At 36.5% G+C, this 21,680-nt stretch overlaps 1 protein-coding gene across 4 annotated transcripts; it reads right to left on the bottom strand.

Moving 5' to 3' along the window:
* Nucleotides 1–3,010: 3,010 nt before the first annotated feature.
* On the bottom strand, nt 3,011–21,680 carry cracdlb (cracd like b). Of its 4 annotated transcripts, none has more exons than XM_083521979.1 (12): nt 21,631–21,680; nt 9,874–10,026; nt 7,628–7,719; nt 7,466–7,530; nt 7,124–7,280; nt 6,833–6,965; nt 6,410–6,568; nt 6,246–6,314; nt 5,925–6,116; nt 4,552–5,797; nt 3,764–4,089; nt 3,011–3,220 (listed from the first exon to the last, which is right to left on the bottom strand). In XM_083521979.1, exons 4-12 carry the CDS (start codon nt 7,512–7,514, stop codon nt 3,071–3,073), a joined length of 2,481 nt encoding a protein of 826 aa, XP_083378105.1. In that variant the 5' UTR covers nt 7,515–7,530; nt 7,628–7,719; nt 9,874–10,026; nt 21,631–21,680; the 3' UTR covers nt 3,011–3,070. The 4 variants fall into 4 exon arrangements, with proteins under 4 accessions (XP_083378105.1, XP_083378104.1, XP_083378103.1 ...); XM_083521978.1 differs by lacking the exon at nt 7,628–7,719 and adding an exon at nt 14,819–14,955 and having other exon boundaries at nt 21,631–21,672; XM_083521977.1 differs by lacking the exon at nt 7,628–7,719.

Raw genomic sequence — 21,680 nt, 5'->3', positions numbered from 1 at the left:
CACTACTCTAGCTCTACTCTGATTGACTAGAGCACTACTCTAGCTCTACTCTGATTGGATAGTTCAGTAACAAGAAAAGATATTTGACCTTGAAATGTAGTGAAGTTAAAGTAAAATTCTCCCCAAATGGAAATACTTTGGTAAAGTACAGATATGTGAAAAAGCTGGTTAAGTACAATAACAAATTGCATTTACTTATTTACTTTAATTAATTGAGTCAATGTGAAGAGTTTAATGCAGACATCCACTAGAGGGCGTTATAGAGATTTTAGTTTTTTCAATAATCACTTTTTAATGCCCTTCACTTTTACACAATGTTTCTAAAAGTCTATAGAAGCACCAGGTCTGTCCTTTCATTCATCAGTCTATTATTTTCATTCGTATTCATCCTTTTTACTCTGGTCAGGGGAAATCTGAAGCAATTCCCAGAATCACTTGGTGTGCAGTGGAAAAACAGTTGGGACACTGATTGAATGGGTCCTCACAAATATACACATGCACACACACCTGGGAGTAACCCAAGATGAGGAAAACACCCAGGGCCCCTGAAAATTATCAGGACCCTTTGAGCAGTGAAGAATCAATGGCACCATACTGGTCTTTCAGTTTCAGATTTACAATGATTTCTCACTGTATTTGAAATGTCAGTTTACTGGCTGTTACAGTAGTCACAAAAATATCAAAGAATACTTTGCCAGGTGCCATTTTTATATATTTATTTTCCTTCTCATCTCAGTGTCTATATTCTGATTCTCATTATATTGCTTGTAGCCTCATCCAGAGAAAACCCTCACAATTGTGGGAAAAGTATTTTGCAGTTCAGTACAGCATTTCTTCAACAAGGAAAATCTGAATTGCTTTTTAATTAGTCGGTATTTAACAGTGATACTCATCGATGTGTCTGGTAATAAAATGAAAAAAAAAAAACTCTGGGGAAACTCCAGAGCATGTGCATTACTGTATTTATTGGTGATGGTCCGCATTTACAATGAATTCTCACCTTTGTGATGATTATGGTGAAAGGTTCAACTTCCTGCATGCGAAAGAAAAGATGATGCTTACAAATGCTTCTATTTTTGAAATGGTGTTCATTTCTAGATAATGACATGCTTATGTTATTTACATTTATTACATAAAAGCGTTGCCCAGGTCCTATTTGAAGAGTGAAAAAAAAAAAAGATCAACCAATTGAATCAATCTCATTATTAAAATAATTTCAGAAATGTCAATCAAGTACACAAAGGGTTATACCAAATATTTACAATAGGTGTTAGTGTTTAATATCTACATGTAAACTTGTACAAGTTGCCTTGTGGACACTTTTTCAATTTGGCACCAACATAGCAACGTTATTAGTCGCCTTTGCTGCATGTCACCAAACTAAGGAAAATTTCCCTTAGCTGGAATTCATTCTCACATTCATTTACTCAACAATCAGGACATGCCAAGTAACCAACATTCTTAATATTTAGGTGTGCACATTTTCCCATTAAGAGAAACCATAATAAAACTATACAGTAAGACAGGATGAAAATGTGCTGTATTTTCTGCTCATCAGCAAAAAGGAAAATGTAAAAATACTGACAAATTTGTCCATTTATCTTAAATTTTCAAAACCAGTTGAAATAATATGAAATTTGGGTTAATGCATTCAAATAAAACAACATACACTTTATGGATAAAAGTTTCGGGAATTTTCCAGCCATATGAGGTTCTTTTTGCAGGGAGAAGAGGTGGAGAAGGTGGAGGAGTTCATGTACCTGGGGTCAACAGTGCAAAGTAATGGAGAGTGTGTTAGAGAAGTGAAGAAAAGAGTGCAGGCAGGGTGGAGTGAGTGGAGAAGAGTGATAGCAGGAGTGATTTGTGATAGAAGAGTATCTGCAAGAGTGAAAGGGAAAGTTTATAGGACTGTGATGAGACCTGCGATGTTGTATGGATTAGAGACAGTGGCATTAAATAAAAGGCAGGAGGAGGAGCTGGAGGTAGCAGAGCTGAAGATGTTGAGGTTTTCGTTGGGAGTGACGACGATGGACAGAAATGAGTTTATTAGAGAGACGGCGCATGTTGAACGTTTTGGAGACAAGGTGAGGGAGGCGAGATTGAGATGGTTTGGACATGTGCAGAGGAGGGACATGGGGTACATCAGTAGGAGAATGCTGAGTATGGAGCCACCAGGAAGGAGGAAAAGAGGAAGACCAAGGAGGAGGGTCATGGATGTGGTGAGGGAAGACATGCAGGTAGTTGGTGTGAAAGAGGCAGATGTAGAGGACAGGGGGTGTGGAGACGGATGATCCGCTGTGGCAACCCCTAATGGGAGCAGCCGAAAGAAGAAGAAGAAGATGAGGTACTTTCTCAAACTGATACATAGTACCACACTGTTTCATAATTTACAGAGGACGCACACAACTGAATATTATGTCTTTGGATAAAGTAGCATCACATTTTTTCTTCACTTGATCTAGGAGACCCAAACCTGTTCCAGCATCACAATGCTTCTGTGCACAAAGCCAGCTCTATGAAGATATGGTTTACATGGGAGGGAGTAAAAGATCTTGAGTTGCCTGAAATAGAGCTCTGACCTCAATCCTATTGAACACCTTTGCAATGAATTGGAATGCTGTCTTCCACACCCCACATTGCTAACTGTCTTTACTAATGCCCTTTTGGCTGAATGCGCACAAATCTTCACAACCGCAATCCAAAATCTAGTGGATTGTCTTTGATTGTTATCACAGCAAACGAGGACTAACTGTGGAACGGCGTGTTCAAAGAGCACATATGAATCAAATCTAATTCAAATCAGATTCAAATCAGATTCAAATCAGATTTAAAAATCTTATAGTCAGGTGTCCACAAACTTTTGTCCATATAGTTTATTATTCTAATGCATTAATATATGAATAGTATGTGAATAGTGTAATGATTTCCATTACAGAGTGTGCCAATTTAATCAATGTATTTGTCTATGAAATTGTGTTTTCAGAAAGATTTAAACATTTTTTACTTTAACCAGTCTGTATTTAGAAAATATATGTATATCGTCATGTGTATTTTTAACCTGTTTGCATAATTAAAAATTAATGGAATCTAAGGACTTGTCGCTCCAGGCGAGAGATTTTCTCTTGGCAAGTTCCATCCAAGTGGGCTGAGCTCTGTCTGATGGAGACTGCTGATCAGGCTCGGTTTGGGTGTTACTTTTAACTCCAAGTTTTAATTGGCACTGCAGAATAAAAGAAAAAAATGAAATGTAAGAATATGCCTAAAAATGCAAAAATTGCAACTAAAGCAAGCAGAGAAATATAGCAAAAAAAGAACAAACATATACATATTTAAAAAAAGAAAATAATGTTAATAGAAATAACGTGGGAAAATGTGGACAGTATCAAAATATTACACATACAGTATAGTACAGGTAGTCCCTGGGTTTGTAATGGCCCAACTTACGATCGGTCTTACGATGGCGATTGCCATACGACAAAATTGTAATAAAAAAAAATAATAAGCCTAATTTTAGCTCTTGTCTATCTTCTTTTTATCTGCGTTACCCTGAAACCGAACATGGCTCCGTTCTCCACTCACAAACAGGTCATTGGAACGCATCTCCATCTTAAGTCGGGGACTACCTGCACCTATACATATTATAGATGGCATTAAATTGCTTACAGTGCACATTAAACACTGCGATTGGAATAGATACAATTTTGATCATCTTAATCACTCATAGTAAATGCATTCACAATGAATTTTTTTATTCCTATCTTACCTTAAACTCCATTTGTTCCTGTCTGTGTGTTGCCTGGCTCACAGAGCTCTTTTCCTCTCTCTGATTAGACATGGTCACTCTTTCCACTGCTCTTGGGGCTGTTGTGGGTGGATTGGCTGGTTGGGGTTTGCTTGTGGCTGGTAAAGGTGGTCTAGGGTGAAGAGGGGGTTTGGATAGTTGTTGAGTGGAGGAGGATTGAGATGTAGATAAAGATGGTGATTGAGATGGCTGAGTAGACGGTTTAATGGAGGAGGACTGGTGAACTTTAGCTTTTTCTCGAGTAAGACTTCTCCATGCTGGTTCAGGCCTGCTGTTTGTTTCACTGCCTAATAAGAATTAGGCAAAATAAAGAAAAAATAGAAGAACATTCATAAATTTTCCACCAAATACTGAACGCAAATTTAGCAATCTACAACTTTTATAAATGAGTGAACACTGACCGCACATTAACTCTTATTACTCATAAAACAGGTGTACAAAAAAGTGATTACAATTCTGTTTCAATTCTGTTCAGTTCGTCTTAGTTTCATTTTCAATCCAAGTCATGTCTGATTGTGTAAAATTAAAATGTAATAATGTGATAACTGTGCATAACCTAAATGGAAATGTATTACCGCACATAGATGGATAACACTGAACTAAATTATAGCAAATGGCGTTTGTTGTAGGCCAGTTTGTGAACTAAAATGTTGTTAGGATGATTTATACCAAACTTTGATGAATAATGAAATTTTTTTCAGAATTTGGACACAGAGAGAATTATTATATAAAGTAATGCCAGTATGTACCTTTGTCAACAATTGGATCTTTTAAATCCAAGCTCTGAAGTGAAGAACTTGCCAGGACATTTGTTTTTCTGTCATTACTGACTGCTTCCACGTCACTGGAAACTGGTTCTTTTACTGCTAGAAGATGATGGCTTTCCAGACTATGTCGCTTCAATTCTGCATCTGATTTGGGCAGCTCAGAGCGATACCTCAGAGACAGAGATGTGCTTCGGAGCTTTACCCCAAAAAGTCCTTTTCTGTCCTCAGATTCCTCAGCTTTCTCACTTTGTAGATATTCGGTGATCTGTGAGCATTCTTCAGACCTTTCAGCATTGTCACCTAATCCTGTCTTGGAGACACTTTGGCCAATCACCTCCCTCCACAAACTGCTTCTTTTATCTGTAGCTGTAGGAGATTTTCTGCAAACCTCAATGTATTTTGTGTTTTCCACTTTTTCCACTTGTATTACCGGGTTCTGAATGGAGCCTTGGCCCTTATGTGTGTTGCCAGATCTTTGTTCATCCTGCTTGGACACATTCTCATCGCTTGTTTTGGAGCGGTATTTCGCAGACGCAATGTTAAACCGGAATGAGCTCGGTCTAAGTGGTTTATCCTCTTCTCTTGGGCTGGACGGCGATGCTTTCTCTTTCTCAACATCAGTAGGTTTTACAGTGAATTCTTTAAAACGATCGTTATTTAAATTCGCTGGCTTTTTGGTACGCGGTACAGGAACAGGATGAGGTTTAGAAAAATCCCCCTCTACGGTTGTACATAGTGACTCTATTTGTTCTGTGTTACTTGCTGCTAAACTTTCAGCAGTTTTTGGTTTTATAACATTGTAATCACTTGTTATATCCAGTGGACAGATGGACAGTGGTATTAAAGAAGAAATCTTAGTTTTGTACTGGTTATCATTGGAAGGTTCTTTTGCCAGAGGTTCAATGGTGTTTTTTGAGGCATGAAGTACTGTAATCTCATCAGAGCACTCTGAAATGGTATTGGTTCTGTCTTCATGATGAAACAGCTCTGTAGCTCTGTAATTATTGTTTAATGGGTTGTCATCTAACTGTGGTTCTTTCCCAAGTTCTTCCTGTAAGTTTGCACAATAGGGAAGTGATACAGGTTCCTTAGATTGGGTTGAATGTTCAGAGGTATCAGAGAAAGGCTGCACGATCTCCGTAGGTGTGATACTTTGTTGTGTTTCTTCCGTCTCTGACAGTGGGAGATCGAGGCTGTTCATGCTGCTGGATCGAGGACGGTACAGATTCTGGGAAAGATGGTAAGATGAGGAGATGAACAACAGGCAGGCAAAAAGTTTAGTTAAAGGTGAATGATTTTTTTTTTTTAACCGGTGAAAAAGCTTTTAAACCAGTATTGCACATCAAAATCCTTACAGGTTTTTTTCCTTTGGTGCTAGCTCGTTGATTCCTGGGCTTGACTGACAGGCGATGACGAGCAGCTGAATTGTCTAATATGGGAACATACTGGGCAGGGCATGAGAAATCAACACCAGTTAAATGTGATTCTTTTGGTGACAACTTGGAGACTGGAGAAAGGGGTCTTGATGAGGGTTGTGAGAAACCACCCTAAAGTTCAAGAGAAATGTGTTAATGAAGGATGTCTACACAGTGATAATGAAACACTCTTAAATTCCCCACAACACACTGATAAAAACTCTTCTATATATGTAGTATCTCAGTAAATGTTGCCATTACCTGCTCTTCCTCTTCACTGCCGGTTCCTGTTAAACTTAACCAGCTGAGATTGTTTTTAACCTCAGGATACTGTGATGGACAAAATAAACATTAATTTCACTCACGGTGAAGAAATGCGACCAAACTTCAAACTTATATTTATCATTTGGAGCCTTTTAATTCACCTTAGAGGCTCCTTTTTGCATGGCTACCTCTTGGAAGGACATCTCAGGAGGACTATGAGGTAAGCCATCATCCTCAGATGTTGCTCCAGAGTCTTCTATTCGTCTTCGAGGAATCATCAATGGAGGAGCTAGTTGAATGTTCTGTTGCTGTAGCTTCAACTGTTCAGATAAAAAAAAAAATTATATCCTTCTATTAAAACATCCTTTCAAGAACATTACTATATAATATTTCTATTGCAAATAGACTGTAAATGAAAGTCTGTCATTGGCTGGAAGAGCTAACAGTAAAGATTGCTGTAGTAAAATAGATTAGATTTAATTACTGAGCATGAGAGTAGCACTAATAAATAGAATTATGTAGGCAGGGCACAACTGTTCATGTATGCTGATTAAAACACAGAGATTTGCAGATTATTAACTCACCTGCAGGGCTTTAATCTTGCTGTGAACATTCTCCTGTGAGAGAACCCGTGTTGGCTGTGAGGGCTGAACCTGATCAGCCAGGAAGATGCTGTCGTGAGACAATGCCCTGGAACTTAACGTCCCCTCTGGGTATCTACAACATCAGATTATACAGACATTATACAGATTTGACAACAGAGAATGGCACATGTGTTTTCCCATATAGTATGAGCCCTCGCACAAAAAAACCCCACAAAGCAAGCATACACTGGCTTAACTGGTTTTCGAATGAATGATAAATCTTTCACTCACTGACATTCATCCTCGGAGTCATCATCGCCTCTCCCGCCCTCTTGTGCAGTAACATCACCAGTAGACTGGCTCTGCTTCATCCGTCCCTCAGTCTCCTTTTTCTTAAGACGCCCAAAAAGACGGCCTTTGAGGAACTTGAACCTTGACTTCTTCCTTCCTGATTAGCATAGACTTGTTTATTTTAAACAATAATGTTTATGGAAATGCAATTCTATTAACCTGTGTCAACAAAATAATATGGTAGTGTAATAAATTAATCTATTTGTTTTAGAAATAAAATGTAGGCAACTGATCATTTACTACAATATTTATATATCAGTATGGCTGGAAAAAATCCCTAACCTGTGACATCCTCTGTATTTCCACTCAATTCTCCTGAGGTAGATTCCATTACTGTATCTGCTTACCTATAACAAATAAGATGTTATAAGCTATATATAAATTATATACCAATTAGACATAATTTTAAGGCCAGTCATCAGGCATAACATTATGACCACCTGCCTAATATTGTGTTGGTCCCTCTTTTGCTGCCAAAACAGTCCTGAACCGTCACAGCATTAACTTCCACTGCAATTTGAGTAACAGGAACTCTTCTGTTGGATCAGACCACACGGGTCAGCCTTCACTCCCAACGTGCATTAATAAACCTTTGCTGACCCTGTCGCCGGTTCACCACTGTTCCTTCTTTGAACCACTTTTGATAGATACTGACCCCTGCAGACCAGGAACATCCCACAAGAGCTGCAGTTTTGGAGATGCTCTGCCCCAGTCATCTAATTATCACAATTTGCCCTCGGCAAACTCACTCAAATCCTTACGCTTGCCCATTTTTCCTGCTTCTATGTTCGACTGGAAGCTTTTTTCACCAAAACAAATTTCTTGTAAGTGCAAACATGCCAATAAAACACTTTCCGATACTGATTCTGATAACCAATGTTATTCACTTCACCAATCATAATATTATCATTTCAAAATGTTATGCCTGATCGAATCGCAGTGGCGAGCGGTGTATTTCAGACAGGTATCTCATGCAGCGCAAATGAACGCCATCACTAAAGCAAGAAACACAATAAACACAATTAAACAAGCCACAGCTGTTCCACCTGCATACATCATCTCTATCAGAAGCATTAACATGGGGTTTTGAAATGATTGTGTTTTTGGAAAATTCTACAAGAAAGAAAAGTATTAATGGTTCATGAAAAGCTTTACCAACTGTTTTGAATTGTTTTGGCCGACCTTTCCTCACGATGTCCAGCTTTTCAGAAACAATATGTCTTATAAATGTCCTTCTAAGTACACGTGCGACCAAATCAATTTCTTCTCCTCTGTCAGCCATTGTGGAATAAAAAGCAGCTATCAAAAGCACACGAATAAATTTGAGCTTTTGCAGTTTGAAGCAGATGTGTTTTAATAGCTCTGACTAGTGGGAGCACTCAACCAAATCACAGTCTAATTGGTTAAAGCAACAGCTTTAAGCTACATGGGGTTTATTGTTAAAAAAAAGTCTGCATTGCTCACAGTGCTGTTCTTATGGCAACACATAATGTGAAGGCTGAAATCTGATTAAACAGAAACTCTAAAATAAACAGACACTCGGTGCGCTAAGAATATATATAAAACCATAATTAACCCTTTCTTAAGTTTTGCAAGCTATGCTGATTTTCTTACTATTTTAATATAGACTACTTTGTATAAACCACATGAACTATAGACCCCAAGCCCCATTCCCAAAATGTGGAAAAGTTCAATGGATAAACACTAATGCAAGAACAGTACACATTGTTACGATATATTACATTGGTTCTAATATATGATGCAGTACACGTAAGAAGTACTTCAATAATGTTTTTATTTTCATATTTTTAGGATAAATCAGAAGTTTCAAGAACACAATTAAGTTTCTGGAGTCTCAGCTGTTTAACCGGGACACCTGACTAGGGTGTGGAGTTGACTTTGGCCTGGTCTGAGAGACTAGTTGCCTAGCAATTCACACTGCACAGATGACATGGTATTATATTTAATCTCATGCTCAGTTCTACAATATAGAAAATGCAGACGATACTGACTTGTTCCTTAGTTCCAGACACACATAGTGTAGGAAATAGGATTACATTTGTGAAAGGGCAAAGCTGTAAACACAGAATGTCCAAATCTTTTGCCCTTTTTACTGGGCCAACATGAAAGAGCAACAAATGCCTTTTTATCAGGAAACATTATCCCAAACTGGAGGCTGTCAAACAGCCGTTTATTGTGCACGTTTTTTTCTCCCCTGTGTATGCACTCTTTTGAAAGGTATAATGAACTCTGCTGTATCAGGTCTCTATTAGAGGCTTCGTTATCCTGCCTCAAACAGGTCACTGGGTTACTTGTGTTCAGAAAGGAGAACACCACAGCAGATAATACGCTCTTTATTTACAACATAAACCGTAACACCGGATTCTTAATTCAACTTGTGTTATACAGACTCCACACAAAAGTCCCTTACTTAAAAGTATTTAAAGTCTCTGTACGTCATTAAAGGTCATCCTTTCTGCACTGTACTCTTTCTCTCTTTGTCTCTGAAAGCCATTCAGATTGTGAATGGAAAATTAAGGCCATGACAAATGGCAGGATCAGCCACAGAACAATAGACAGCTAAAAAGAAGAATTGTACATGCATCTCACTTTCTTACTTATAAGTCATACGTTGCATATGTTTTAATACATGTAAATATCCACTGCTGAGTCACATGATGTAGACTTACCAGCAGGGTGACGTGAAATCTCAGTGATCACTTCTTCCACTCTGTTTCCTGGTTTCCCTTTTTGTCCCTTGCTTGCCTCTGTATCTCTGGGATCTAGGCTGAGTGCACACATGCACTAACAACCACCATCCGTTGCCATTACATCACTGACATCTGCAAACGAAAGAGAGGTGGAGCAAAAGGTTCGTGTGAATTTATTCATGGGAAAGGATCAAGGGGGGTTTGATCAAAAACAGGGTACCTGCACCTAGTAGGTGAAGAAAAAAATACAACACTGTCATTAATAATTATTATTCAGAATAGCGAACTACAAACTATCACATTGTTTTCTTTTTTGTCTTCAACTTCAGGATCACAACTCATAATCCTGATCAAATGTATGCAATCATTTTGCATTCTGTCTTCTTGATTGTTATCTCTGCCACTTAAACCCAATCACCCTGAAGCCTTTTAATGAGCTTGACTCAGCAAAAATTGTGTGCAGCTTAACAGCTTCTAAGTAATTGGTAACTATTCTGCTAAGGTTAAAATGATCCCTAACTAACACATCTGAAGAGAATAAGGTAAGGGGTTCAAATCACTCATATATATAGCAGCTCACTACAAGAATGCTGAAATGGCTGAAATCTTATTGTCAGTGCTGCGCAGAAATAAACCCCTGTTTGGAGTTACCTGATTTAGTAGTGAATATATATATATATATATATATTCACTACTAAATCAGGTAACTCCAAACAGGGGTTTATTTCTGCGCAGCACTGACAATAAGATTTCAGCCATTTCAGCATTCTTGTAGTGAGCTGCTTCTGAAATCAGAATCAGAATCAGGTTTATTGGCCAAGTGTGTTGACACACACAAGCAATTTGGTTTCAGCTGTAATTGACTCTCAAAATTCATAAAAAACTATACATTCAGCTTGGATTATACAAGACAAAACAGACTATACAAGACAATACAGACAATGTGAGACAGTATAGACAGTGTGAGTATTAAATAAGGATACAGGTTATATGATAGATCAGTAATGTACATAGTGTACGGTAGTGCAAATGACAGTATTGTGTGTCAGGAATGATAAAAAGTTTACTATAGAACAATATATAGCAGCCATAGTGTGTGTAACATGTACAGTCACTGATCTGATAATTAATATTTACCCATAACCAACATGCTGCCTAAACCTCTTGAATCTTTTTCCTAACATGATCCATTAAAATTTTTATAAACACATTATTTTACTGGTTACCTTTGCATTTCACTCAGTTACAGTATGCCAACGATCTGCTATAAATGAAGCTTTCATTTATTTTGTGGCATTAAGTCTCTTAATAAAGTAAACATGTTTCCCTGTGTTAACTCGCTGCTTGCTGTTTTTAGTGGGACCTTCAATAACAGCTGATTGTTTTAACTAGCAGGTGTTTCTCTCTTTAAATTATGTACATATTTCCTTTACTTTCATATACTCTGTCCCCATTCCCCCTTAATGCAGGTTATTAATGGCCATGCAAATTCCATGTACTGTAGTTGAGGCTCCCCAAAGATCAGCTGAGCTTTCCATTAGATCTTTTATGTGGGTTTTGATTTCTTTGTACCGCATCCTGTGGTGCGAATAAGCCTTCATGTAAAAAAGGTAGTGGTGGCTCGAATATCAGAACAGTCTAAGCTGAACTATTTATAGCAGCCATTCAGCATGTGTTTATATTCGTACAAAATTCTTGTTTAAACTCCATTGTACTGAAATATTTAAAACTTTTTTCAGATTTTCCTCACGTTTCTAGAAGCAATCACAGAAGATCGTGTTCAGCACCCCGTTTAACCTCACAAAGCTATTATTCTACCTAGCAGTCAAAAACAGGCTCTGCAACAAATGCTGTTAGAGGGACATTGAAGCAGGAGTAATGCCCTATGCTTGCACCATGAGGAAGAACAGGGAACAGGGCAAATAATTACATGGTTGCTAAGATCGTGGTTTCTACTCCATATTGGGCGAGTTTAAAAACACTCTGCTGCTCCAACAGTAAAACACAGATGTTTTCTTGCTTCAATAGTAAGAAAGTTTTATTTGAATATTGATGGGATTTGTATATATACATTTGTTGTTACAGCGGCAGCAACATTATGGATATTTTCTCTGATACGTCAAACATATAACACCAAGCTACAATCAAGTTCATGCTGCTCTAATACAGATTCAATTGGGAAATGCCATGAAACCAACGAACATTATGCAGACATAACGAGTCAGTCATATTAAGACTTATGAGACTCTTGTTCACGTCATAAAAATGGACTTTATGGCAGCTGATGATGCTTATGGGAATTTCCTTTTTTCTTTGGGCTTCCAACATATGTTGTCATGAAGGGCTTATGTGGGCATTATTGTATATAGCAATTTTTTTTTTGTGTATATATATATATATATATATATATATATATATATATATATATATATATATATATATATATATATATATATATATATTACTTTCTTTCGGCTTCTACCATTAGGGGTCACCACAGCGGACCATCCGCATGTTAGATTTGGCACATGTTTTTACGCTGGATGCCCTTCCCATTTATCCGGGCTTGGGACTGGCTCTAAGGCTTGTGCAACCCTAATGGCTGGGGTCGGTTCCCTGACCGGGGATCGAACCCGGTCCGCAGCGGTGAAAGCGCCGCATCCTAACCACCAGGAGACCTATATACAGTGAGGAAAATAAGTATTTGAACACACTATTTTGCAAGTTCTCCCACTTAGAAATCATGGAGGGGTCTGAAATTGTCATCGTAGGTGCATGTCCACTGTGAGAGACATAATCTAAAAAAAAATATCCAGAAATCACAATGTATGATTTTTAAACTATTTATTTGTATGATACAGCTGCAAATAAGTATTTGAACACCTGTCTATCAGCTAGAATTCTGACCCTCAAAGACCTGTTAGTCTGCCTTTAAAATCTCCACCTCCACTACATTTATTATCCTAAATTAGATGCACCTGTTTGAGGTCGTTAGCTGCATAAAGACACCTGTCCACCCCATACAATCAGTAAGAATCCAACTACTAACATGGCCAAGACCAAAGAGCTGTCCAAAGACACTAGAGACAAAATTGTACACCTCCACAAGGCTGGAAAGGGCTACGGGGAAATTGCCAAGCAGCTTGGTGAAAAAAGGTCCACTGTTGGAGCAATCATTAGAAAATGGAAGAAGCTAAACATGACTGTCAATCTCCCTCGGACTGGGGCTCCATGCAAGATCTCACCTCGTGGAGTCTCAATGATCCTAAGGAAGGTAAGAAATTAGCCCAGAACTACACGGGAGGAGCTGGTCAATGACCTAAAAAGAGCTGGGACCACCGTTTCGAAGGTTACTGTTGGTAATACACTAAGACGTCATGGTTTGAAATCATGCATGGCACGGAAGGTTCCCCTGCTTAAACCAGCACATGTCCAGGCACGTCTTAAGTTTGGCAATGACCATTTGGATGATCCAGAGGAGTCATTGGAGAAAGTCATGTGGTCAGATGAGACCAAAATAGAACTTTTGGGTCATAATTCCACTAAACGTGTTTGGAGGAAGAAGAATGATGAGTACCATCCCAAGAACAAATCATCCCTACTGTGAAGCATTGGGGTGGTAGCATCATGCTTTGGGGGTGTTTTTCTGCACATGGGACAGGGCGACTGCACTGTATTAAGGAGAGGATGACCGGAGCAATGTATTGCGAGATTTTGGGGAACAACCTCCTTCCCTCAGTTAGAGCATAGAAGATGGGTCGAGGCTGGGTCTTCCAACATGACAATGACCTGAAGCACACAGCCAGGATAATCAAGGAGTGGCTCTGTAAGAAGCATATCAAGGTTCTGGCGTGGCCTAGCCAGTCTCCAGACCTAAACCCAATAGAGAATCTTTGGAGGGAGCTTAAACATTTTTCTCAGTGACAGGCCAGAAACCTGACTGATCTAAAGATGATCTGTGTGGAGGAGTGGGCCAAAATCCCTCCTGCAGTGTGTGCAAACCTGGTGAAAAACTACAGGAAACGTTTGACCTCTGTAATTGCAAACAAAGGCTACTGTACCAAATATTAACATTGACTTTCTCAGGTGTTCAAATACTTATTTGCAGCTGTATCATACAAATAAATAGTAAAAAAATCATACATTGTGATTTCTGGATTTTTTTTTTAGATTATGTCTCTCACACTGGACATGCACCTACGATGACAATTTCAGACCCCTCCATGATTTCTAAGTGGGAGAACTTGCAAAATAGCAGAGTGTTCAAATACTTATTTTCCTCACTGTATATATTCATTCATTCATTTTCTCCCGCTTATCCGTAATTCGGGTCACGGGGGCAGCAGTCTAAGCAGGCCCCCGCCTTCGACTGCTGCCCAATCCTCACAGCACCGTCCCTTACGGTCCCTCCTGCAGGTGGTGAGCCCACGGGAAGCTATATATGTGTATATATATATATACAATTCTTTCATTGAGAATTGATTTTGCACTATTGTGGGTCAGTGACAAATTCTAATGTTGGTCAAGCGTTTAGCATACAAGGAAACAACTCTATGAATCAGTAATCAAACATTTACAGAACATCTATGTTGTCGCTGATTAAACATCACCTGAGATTTTCTGGCATTTATTAGTTTAAAAATATGAGGGAAGCTGTTCAGGTATACACTATATAGACAAAAGTTTCGGAGGAAATGTTATAACAACAGCAAATGGGGACTACATGTGGAATGCATATTCAAAAATCACATATGAATCTTATAGTCATGTGCCCACAAACCTTTGTCTATGTAGTGTATATAAAAAAATATTAGGAAGAAACCGTAATGTGCCTGAAATTACAATAAATTATTGAATAAAATGCTTCTTTATGATTATAGCTAACGTTCACATCAGGTGATTATCATATTACTTTTTCACTTACACAAACACAATGCACTTCGAAATCTTCTCTCTGATTTAGTCTTCTGGGTCAATCTGTTCTTTCAGACTTTATCTTTCTTCCCTTCTTTTGGACCTAACTCCTCTGAATGCTCTAATTCAGGTGCCAGGTAATATAATCTGTATAGGAAGAAAACACTGGTCCATTTATTTCCTAAGAAAAGAAACCACCTGGGCTGAATTCATTCTTATACAAAGTCATGTGATCCAACTGTGCATACAATAATGCCGTCCAATTATTATTATAAAAGTGTTGCTTTGTGTTATAATAAGGAATAAAGCACAATGAAGGGTGTTGTAAGAAAATAATATATGTGGTGCTATGTGGCATGTGTGCGCTATGTATTCATTTTACCATCCCGAATGTTTTTCCCCCAAATAACAACACTTTACATGGAATTCAGCAATTTGCATTTTCACAAACGCTTCATAAACTTATAGAACATTCATCTGTTTATAAGGAGCATACAGCATCCAATATGTCAATAATATATCAACTTTGCTCTGCTTGTGTTCTATATGGTTAATGTTCAGCCTGGATACATTCATTAAATAAGAAAATTTGATTTTTTTTTTTAAATATATTAATATGATGTCAGGTCCAGTTACCAGCGTGACACTAAAACAGGTTTTGCTGAAGTACATGTCAGAGCCCAAACTTCTTCACTTTAACTTTAAGTGAAACAGTGTAGTCAGTACTTCAAATCATTCATTCATTCATTTATTTTCTCCCGCTTATCCGTAATTCGGGTCGCGGGGGCAGCAGTTAAGACTGCCTTCGACTGCTGCCCAATCCTTACAGCACCGTCCCTTACGGTCCCTCCTGCAGGTGGTGAGCCCACGGGAAGGTACTTCAAATCAAGAAGCTTTAATTGTCATTTCCACCATATATAGCTGATGCAGTACATAGTAAAATTAAACAACGGTCCTCCAGAAAAGAACTTCAGCTTTTACCAGAGTCTTTTAAAATATCTGTATCTGTACTACTACTAGATTGAAGGATGTTTAATATGTATTTCTTTTTCACACTTTTGTCATATTTGCTCACTGGCAATTGCTTGGTATCTACACTGCAGAATCCATATACGTTATGTGATTTAGGTTTCATTAAAATTTACATGGGAAATAGTGTAGTCTGTGTACATCTTTGTTTCTTTTCCCTAAATCTTTATCTTGTTTAAGAAAAAGGAAGAAAATGGTTAATATAAACTAGGCACATCAAGTGAATGCATATTTTCAACAAATAAAGGTTTATACACAGTAAACTTAACTATTATATTTGTCTTAAAGACATTTTCAGAAAGGTTTTGGTGAAAAAAACCTTTGTAAATAATGTATAAATGATTTCTGAATTAAAATAAATGTCACTGTGAAGTATTATATATGCAACTAATAAAGGCATTGATTTTGTTTGCTTTTCTTTTAAAAACCTTATAATGTATTTTAATAGAATATACTTAAATTGTATAACTTATATACTTGTTTATTATGACATTTTTATTTTTTTGTTAGATCTAGATTTCAATCATATGAAAGTTCAGTTATTTTGTGTAATTAGAAACCATATTTCCTAACACAGCTACATCAATTACCGTATTTTTTGGACTATAAGCCGCTACTTTTTTCCCACGTTTTCAACCCTGCGGCTTAAAGAACGAAGCGGCTAATTTATGAATTTTTCCTGGGTTTTTCCTGGTTTCACAAACTACAAGCCAAAAAACTGAACCCCATAACATTAGACCAATAAAATTTCCGAACGGAAACGAAAAAACGCACCTCACCTTTGTTCTGAGCTGCACGGCTTCGGGAGAAAAAACGTTTTTTTTAAACGCACGACGATGCCAAAAGATAAACTCCAGAAAGAAATAGTTGCGAAAGGAAGGAGGAAGACAGTGAACAATGACTTACTTGGTGAGCTACTGTTTAGATACAAGCCGTTGTAACGCGTTGAGTCTGGGTGAAGGGAGAGCTCGCTAACTCCAGTTGCAACAGAAATCATATAAGCACAGACAGGTTTCCAAAACTTGTGCTTTTTTATTTTTCTTGGCAACAGCGTTACGGGTTAGTCAAAGAAACTTAGAAATGAGCATCAGAAAATAATAAGGACATAATCCTCAGTCTTGCACACATGCAGTAATACCAGCAAAATGCAGTGGCATGCTATTCCCAACGTGTCTTTCGTTAAAGCCTGTGTAAAGTACATTAGTGTAGACACTTGCGACTTGCGGCTTATAGACAGGTGCGGATTATTTATGTGCAAAATAAAAATATTTGTCAAATTTAGTGGGTGCGGCTTATATATGGGTGCGCTTAATAGCCCGGAAATTACGGTACCCTTAATGACCATAATAACCATTATAACCACTTTCCCTCTAACACTACACACTCTATAGAGCTCTGTGTGAGCTGAGAGAAGTGAACGATCATTAACCGTGTTATTGCAGACACACACACTGTTTCTTAGCAATCCAGTAAACTATTCCTTCTTACTAACTGACCTTTGGATAGCTATTATCATTGACCTATCTTTCTCTCGCTCTCTCTCTCTCTCTCTCTCTCTCTCTCTCACTCCCTCTATGTTTTTCTGTTCACTTTCTTATTACGTAAGTCTAATAAGGAAGACTTTATCTGCTCACTTCAGCTTCTTCTTTAGAAACACTTTAGCTCAAAAGGGTGGAGTGATCACACAGCATGAGCGTTCTCCAGCTCAGGGTCAAGATTCTTTACTGACTCCCAGGGAATGATTTGAAATCCTAAATGCCTCTGCCTGTCTGTTGAACTGCATTCTGTCTCCCTTGATTAAGATTCTTTGACTAAAACATCCACAAATATACTTTCCTACTTGCAAATATATTTGTAATAAATAATGATACAAGGAGCTTAATGTATAAATGAGCAATTTCAAAAATCTTAACATATGATTTGTTTGAACGCATTAAAAAAATGCTATATTTTTTATGAATGAAGAGACAAATAGAGCCCAAAACTGTTATTCATCTAAAAGCAATGGGTACATTTCCATTATATCTGGTTCATATCTATATAGTAATTGCATAACTGAATATTTTAAGATAAAAGACAAAGTTCAAATGACTTCATACTTTTTCATCTATCTATTATGGCTCAAATATTGTTCCCGTTCAACACATAAACACCGTGTGTGCAGAAAAAGACATAAGACATCATCGCAGCTGTTAAGGTTAATGACTTTGCGTCACAAAGCGTCACAAGACATAAACATTCACAAGGACAAAGTGAATATTGGACATTATTTGTAATCTGGGATTAAACATTACACAAAATCTTTATATTTTGAATCAAAATGACGGCATTATACACATTATTGTGGTCATGAGAGAATAAAGGACATAGGAAGAGTAAGCAAATATGAAGTTGACATCATGATCTTATCATGTCAAACTCTGTTCTCTAATCAGTGTTTCATGACAAGGCCTCCCACCCACATTGTGTTTGTGATGAGTCGTGATTTTGTCTTGAGTAGCGTGTTTTTTTTCGTGAACTTTTTCTCATTTTCTAATTTAGTTCTGTTTACACATGTTCCAGTTGTTGAAATTTACATGGAAATTATTGGAGTCAGTGTAGATCTCTCTTTCCTTTCCCTAAATCTAAACTTAAAAAAATTGAATGCATATTTTTTTTTTTTACAATTTAGAAAATACACACTTAATTTGACTACTTTAGTTGTTTAAATACATCATCATAAATATTAATGGTTAAAACTATAAATATGTAAATAAATGTATGTATATAGTGTAGTTTAATTTCTGAATTAAAATTTGAATATTTTAAGAGCTTCTAGTACTTTCAATCAAAGTCTTTAAAATTTGAATATAGATCACTAAATAAAGTTTTCTTTCACTCTTTTAAATACACAGCTTTTACAATCAGTTTTATAGTATTTACTTCACAATACAGCTTCGACTGAGTAATATTCTTGCATTGAACATCTGACACAAAATCAAAATTACCCCTTTAATTTAAATCGTAAAAATATACAGATTTCAAAATTAATTCACTTCAGTTTTTAAGAGTAGGTTTAATTGTAAATTTTTTTAAATTTGTTTTAAAATATATTTTTAATTATACATTTTGTTTCTCTATGGATACATTGCCAAGGATATTTTTTAAAGTATAGGCTTCTTTATTTTATATTTAGAAACCCCTTTAAAACTTAAAAAATGGAGAAAAAAAGATATACCTATATATCCAGGGTTAATCCAAAGCATTTTAGGAAATATCAGGCAGGATGTCCACGCCGGATTGGCATGTTGGAAAAGCAGGACGTTATGTGTGATTGAAAATGTGATGATGGTCTGCAGAACGCTAGCACCTATATGACACACATATATCACTTAGTTATCAGTCTCCTATCAGAGACACTAATGATGTGTTGCACCACATTACAAGAAGACACCATGGCAAACCGAATTATACACCGATGTTTTGCAGTTTGTTCTCCTTAGTGCAGTGTACTCTATTTTTCAATTAAATGACTAGTCTTATTATACATTAGTTATTAAACATCAACAGTATAACGCATGCATATGCATATGCAAATCCATGCAAATTAAACACTTAAAGTTGATCAGGTAAGGGCTAAAGATGATTTGTAGTCTTATGATGTGTAAATTTACACACACTCAAAAGTGTAGGATATAATAATTGTTTCAAAATAAAGATTTTTAATGATTATAATATTTCACCCCTACAAACAATTTACAAATAAATCTGTTCAAATACAGTTAAATAAATTAGACTTTTCTTTTTTTTAGAGACATTTGATATTTGTAATTTGATATCATTAAATTAACCATTTTAACTATATAATTGAATGTAAAAAACATGTTTTTTTATACAGTACAAGGCTTAAAAGCTTTTACATACAACTTTGTAATAAATCCTTTTTCAACCCTGTTTAAGTAATGTACCTCCAGAAATGCAGCCAGTTAATTTTTAAAATCATTCACATTGAAAATGCTTTATTTATGTTTATATATATATATATATATATATATATATATATATATATATATATATATATATATATATATATATACATATATATGTCACCATTTGCTTGAAAATCAGTGTTCTGCCCACTTTATATGTTTATGCCAGGGTGCTGATATCAAGTCACATGACCTGAACTGAACTTCTGCCAGCCCACTTTTCAATGATTCACACTGAAATGAAGCAAACTCAGTCACTGCTCCTCTCTCAAGCCTGACAAATGTTTTTTAAAAACCCTGTAACCCAACATACATTAGCACTTTCCGCATGAAAGTGTAGTTTATTTTTTGTCTTTTCTCTGTTCACTGAGAATATTGTACACAGCGTATTAGTGTACCGTGATCCTGCAAGTCCAGTATTAAAACACACAGCAGAGCAAACAAGCTATATCCAGGTGTTCTACTGTACATATTGTCCTGCCTAACACACATACACACACACACACACACACACACACACACACACACACACACACACACACACACACACACACATAGCGCTTAATGTTAGAGAAGACCATTCAAAGAATAGAGAACTATTCACAAACGAGATTCACAATCGCTCCATTACAGATTAACTTTAAATTCAACAAAGCTTGAACTAGAGCTCTTCATTATCTTCACTGTCAACCATGCTCTCTATAGACTTCATAAAATAAAATCTAAATGATCTTTATTAGTCTATTGGTGATTGATTTTGTATAATTAATTTTTTAATGATCTTTATGAATAATCTCAGTCCTATGTGACACTTTTGGACAATGGGTTCTGGATCTAATGCTGCAATAAAAACACTAAAAGACAAAATCGGAGATAAAACTGATTTCTACACAATATCAATGCAGTACAGTCACCAAAATAAAAACCTTTTCTGCAAATGTTTTCAGCAATTCAGGATTATTACTCTCTAAATTCATTATTGTGGAAATTATACAATACCTTAATACATTTAGGCTCCAGTCTGAAATAAAATCAAGGCATATAATTCTAAAAAAAAAAACCAAATCCTTACTACAAATAGTCCTCAGATTTTAAGTATCTTAACTTTTTTATCTAAAATAGATAATTGTTTGGCCCAAAATGTAGTAATTATATACACTGAATATATATGGACTATACAGCAATAAACTGATTTAGGTTCTGGTTCAGTTTCTGGTGTAGTGTGAACAAGTATAATACAATTAATTACAGATAACTTGTCATTTGTATGGGAAAATTATGGAATATAAAAAGGAGCATCTTCAATGTTCATGTTAAATATATTTGTTATGTTTATCTTGTATTCGTCTGTATCTTTCCATGTAAATATTTCACAATTTATTACATTGTTATTGTACAGCTGGAGTACTGAACATGATTAAAAGGTGACCTGATAAAACAGTTATGATGGGTGGGGTGGATGGGGGGGAATCAATGTACTTTTTAAACATCTTGTTTTGCAAACTACCATAAACTTTTAAACATTACATGCTATGATCGAACCATAATGTGTATAAACGTTCATTTCAGTATACGTTTACTACAGTATATTCATTACAACATACATCAAGTCATGACGAATAGAATCAAAGAAACCTAGGTATAATAATAATAATAATAATAATAATAATAATAATAATAATAATAATAATAATAACAACAAAAAGACATGTATATGGTTTGTAGGATTTAATGTTAAATATATTTTTCCAATGACAAGAACTAACCTCAGGTAGAGTTTGTACAAAGAAAAGGAAGAAAAGTGAAATAACAACTACCAGCTTACCTGAGCGGTGCAGCACACGACCATCTCAGACCTGCAGGTGTGTTAGAATG

The sequence above is a fragment of the Silurus aristotelis genome (genome assembly GCF_946808225.1).
Source record: "Silurus aristotelis genome assembly, chromosome: 20".
Taxonomy (NCBI): Eukaryota; Metazoa; Chordata; class Actinopteri; order Siluriformes; family Siluridae; genus Silurus; species Silurus aristotelis.
Note: the sequence above shows the minus strand (reverse complement) of the source record. Positions and strands in the feature narration are given on the sequence as shown.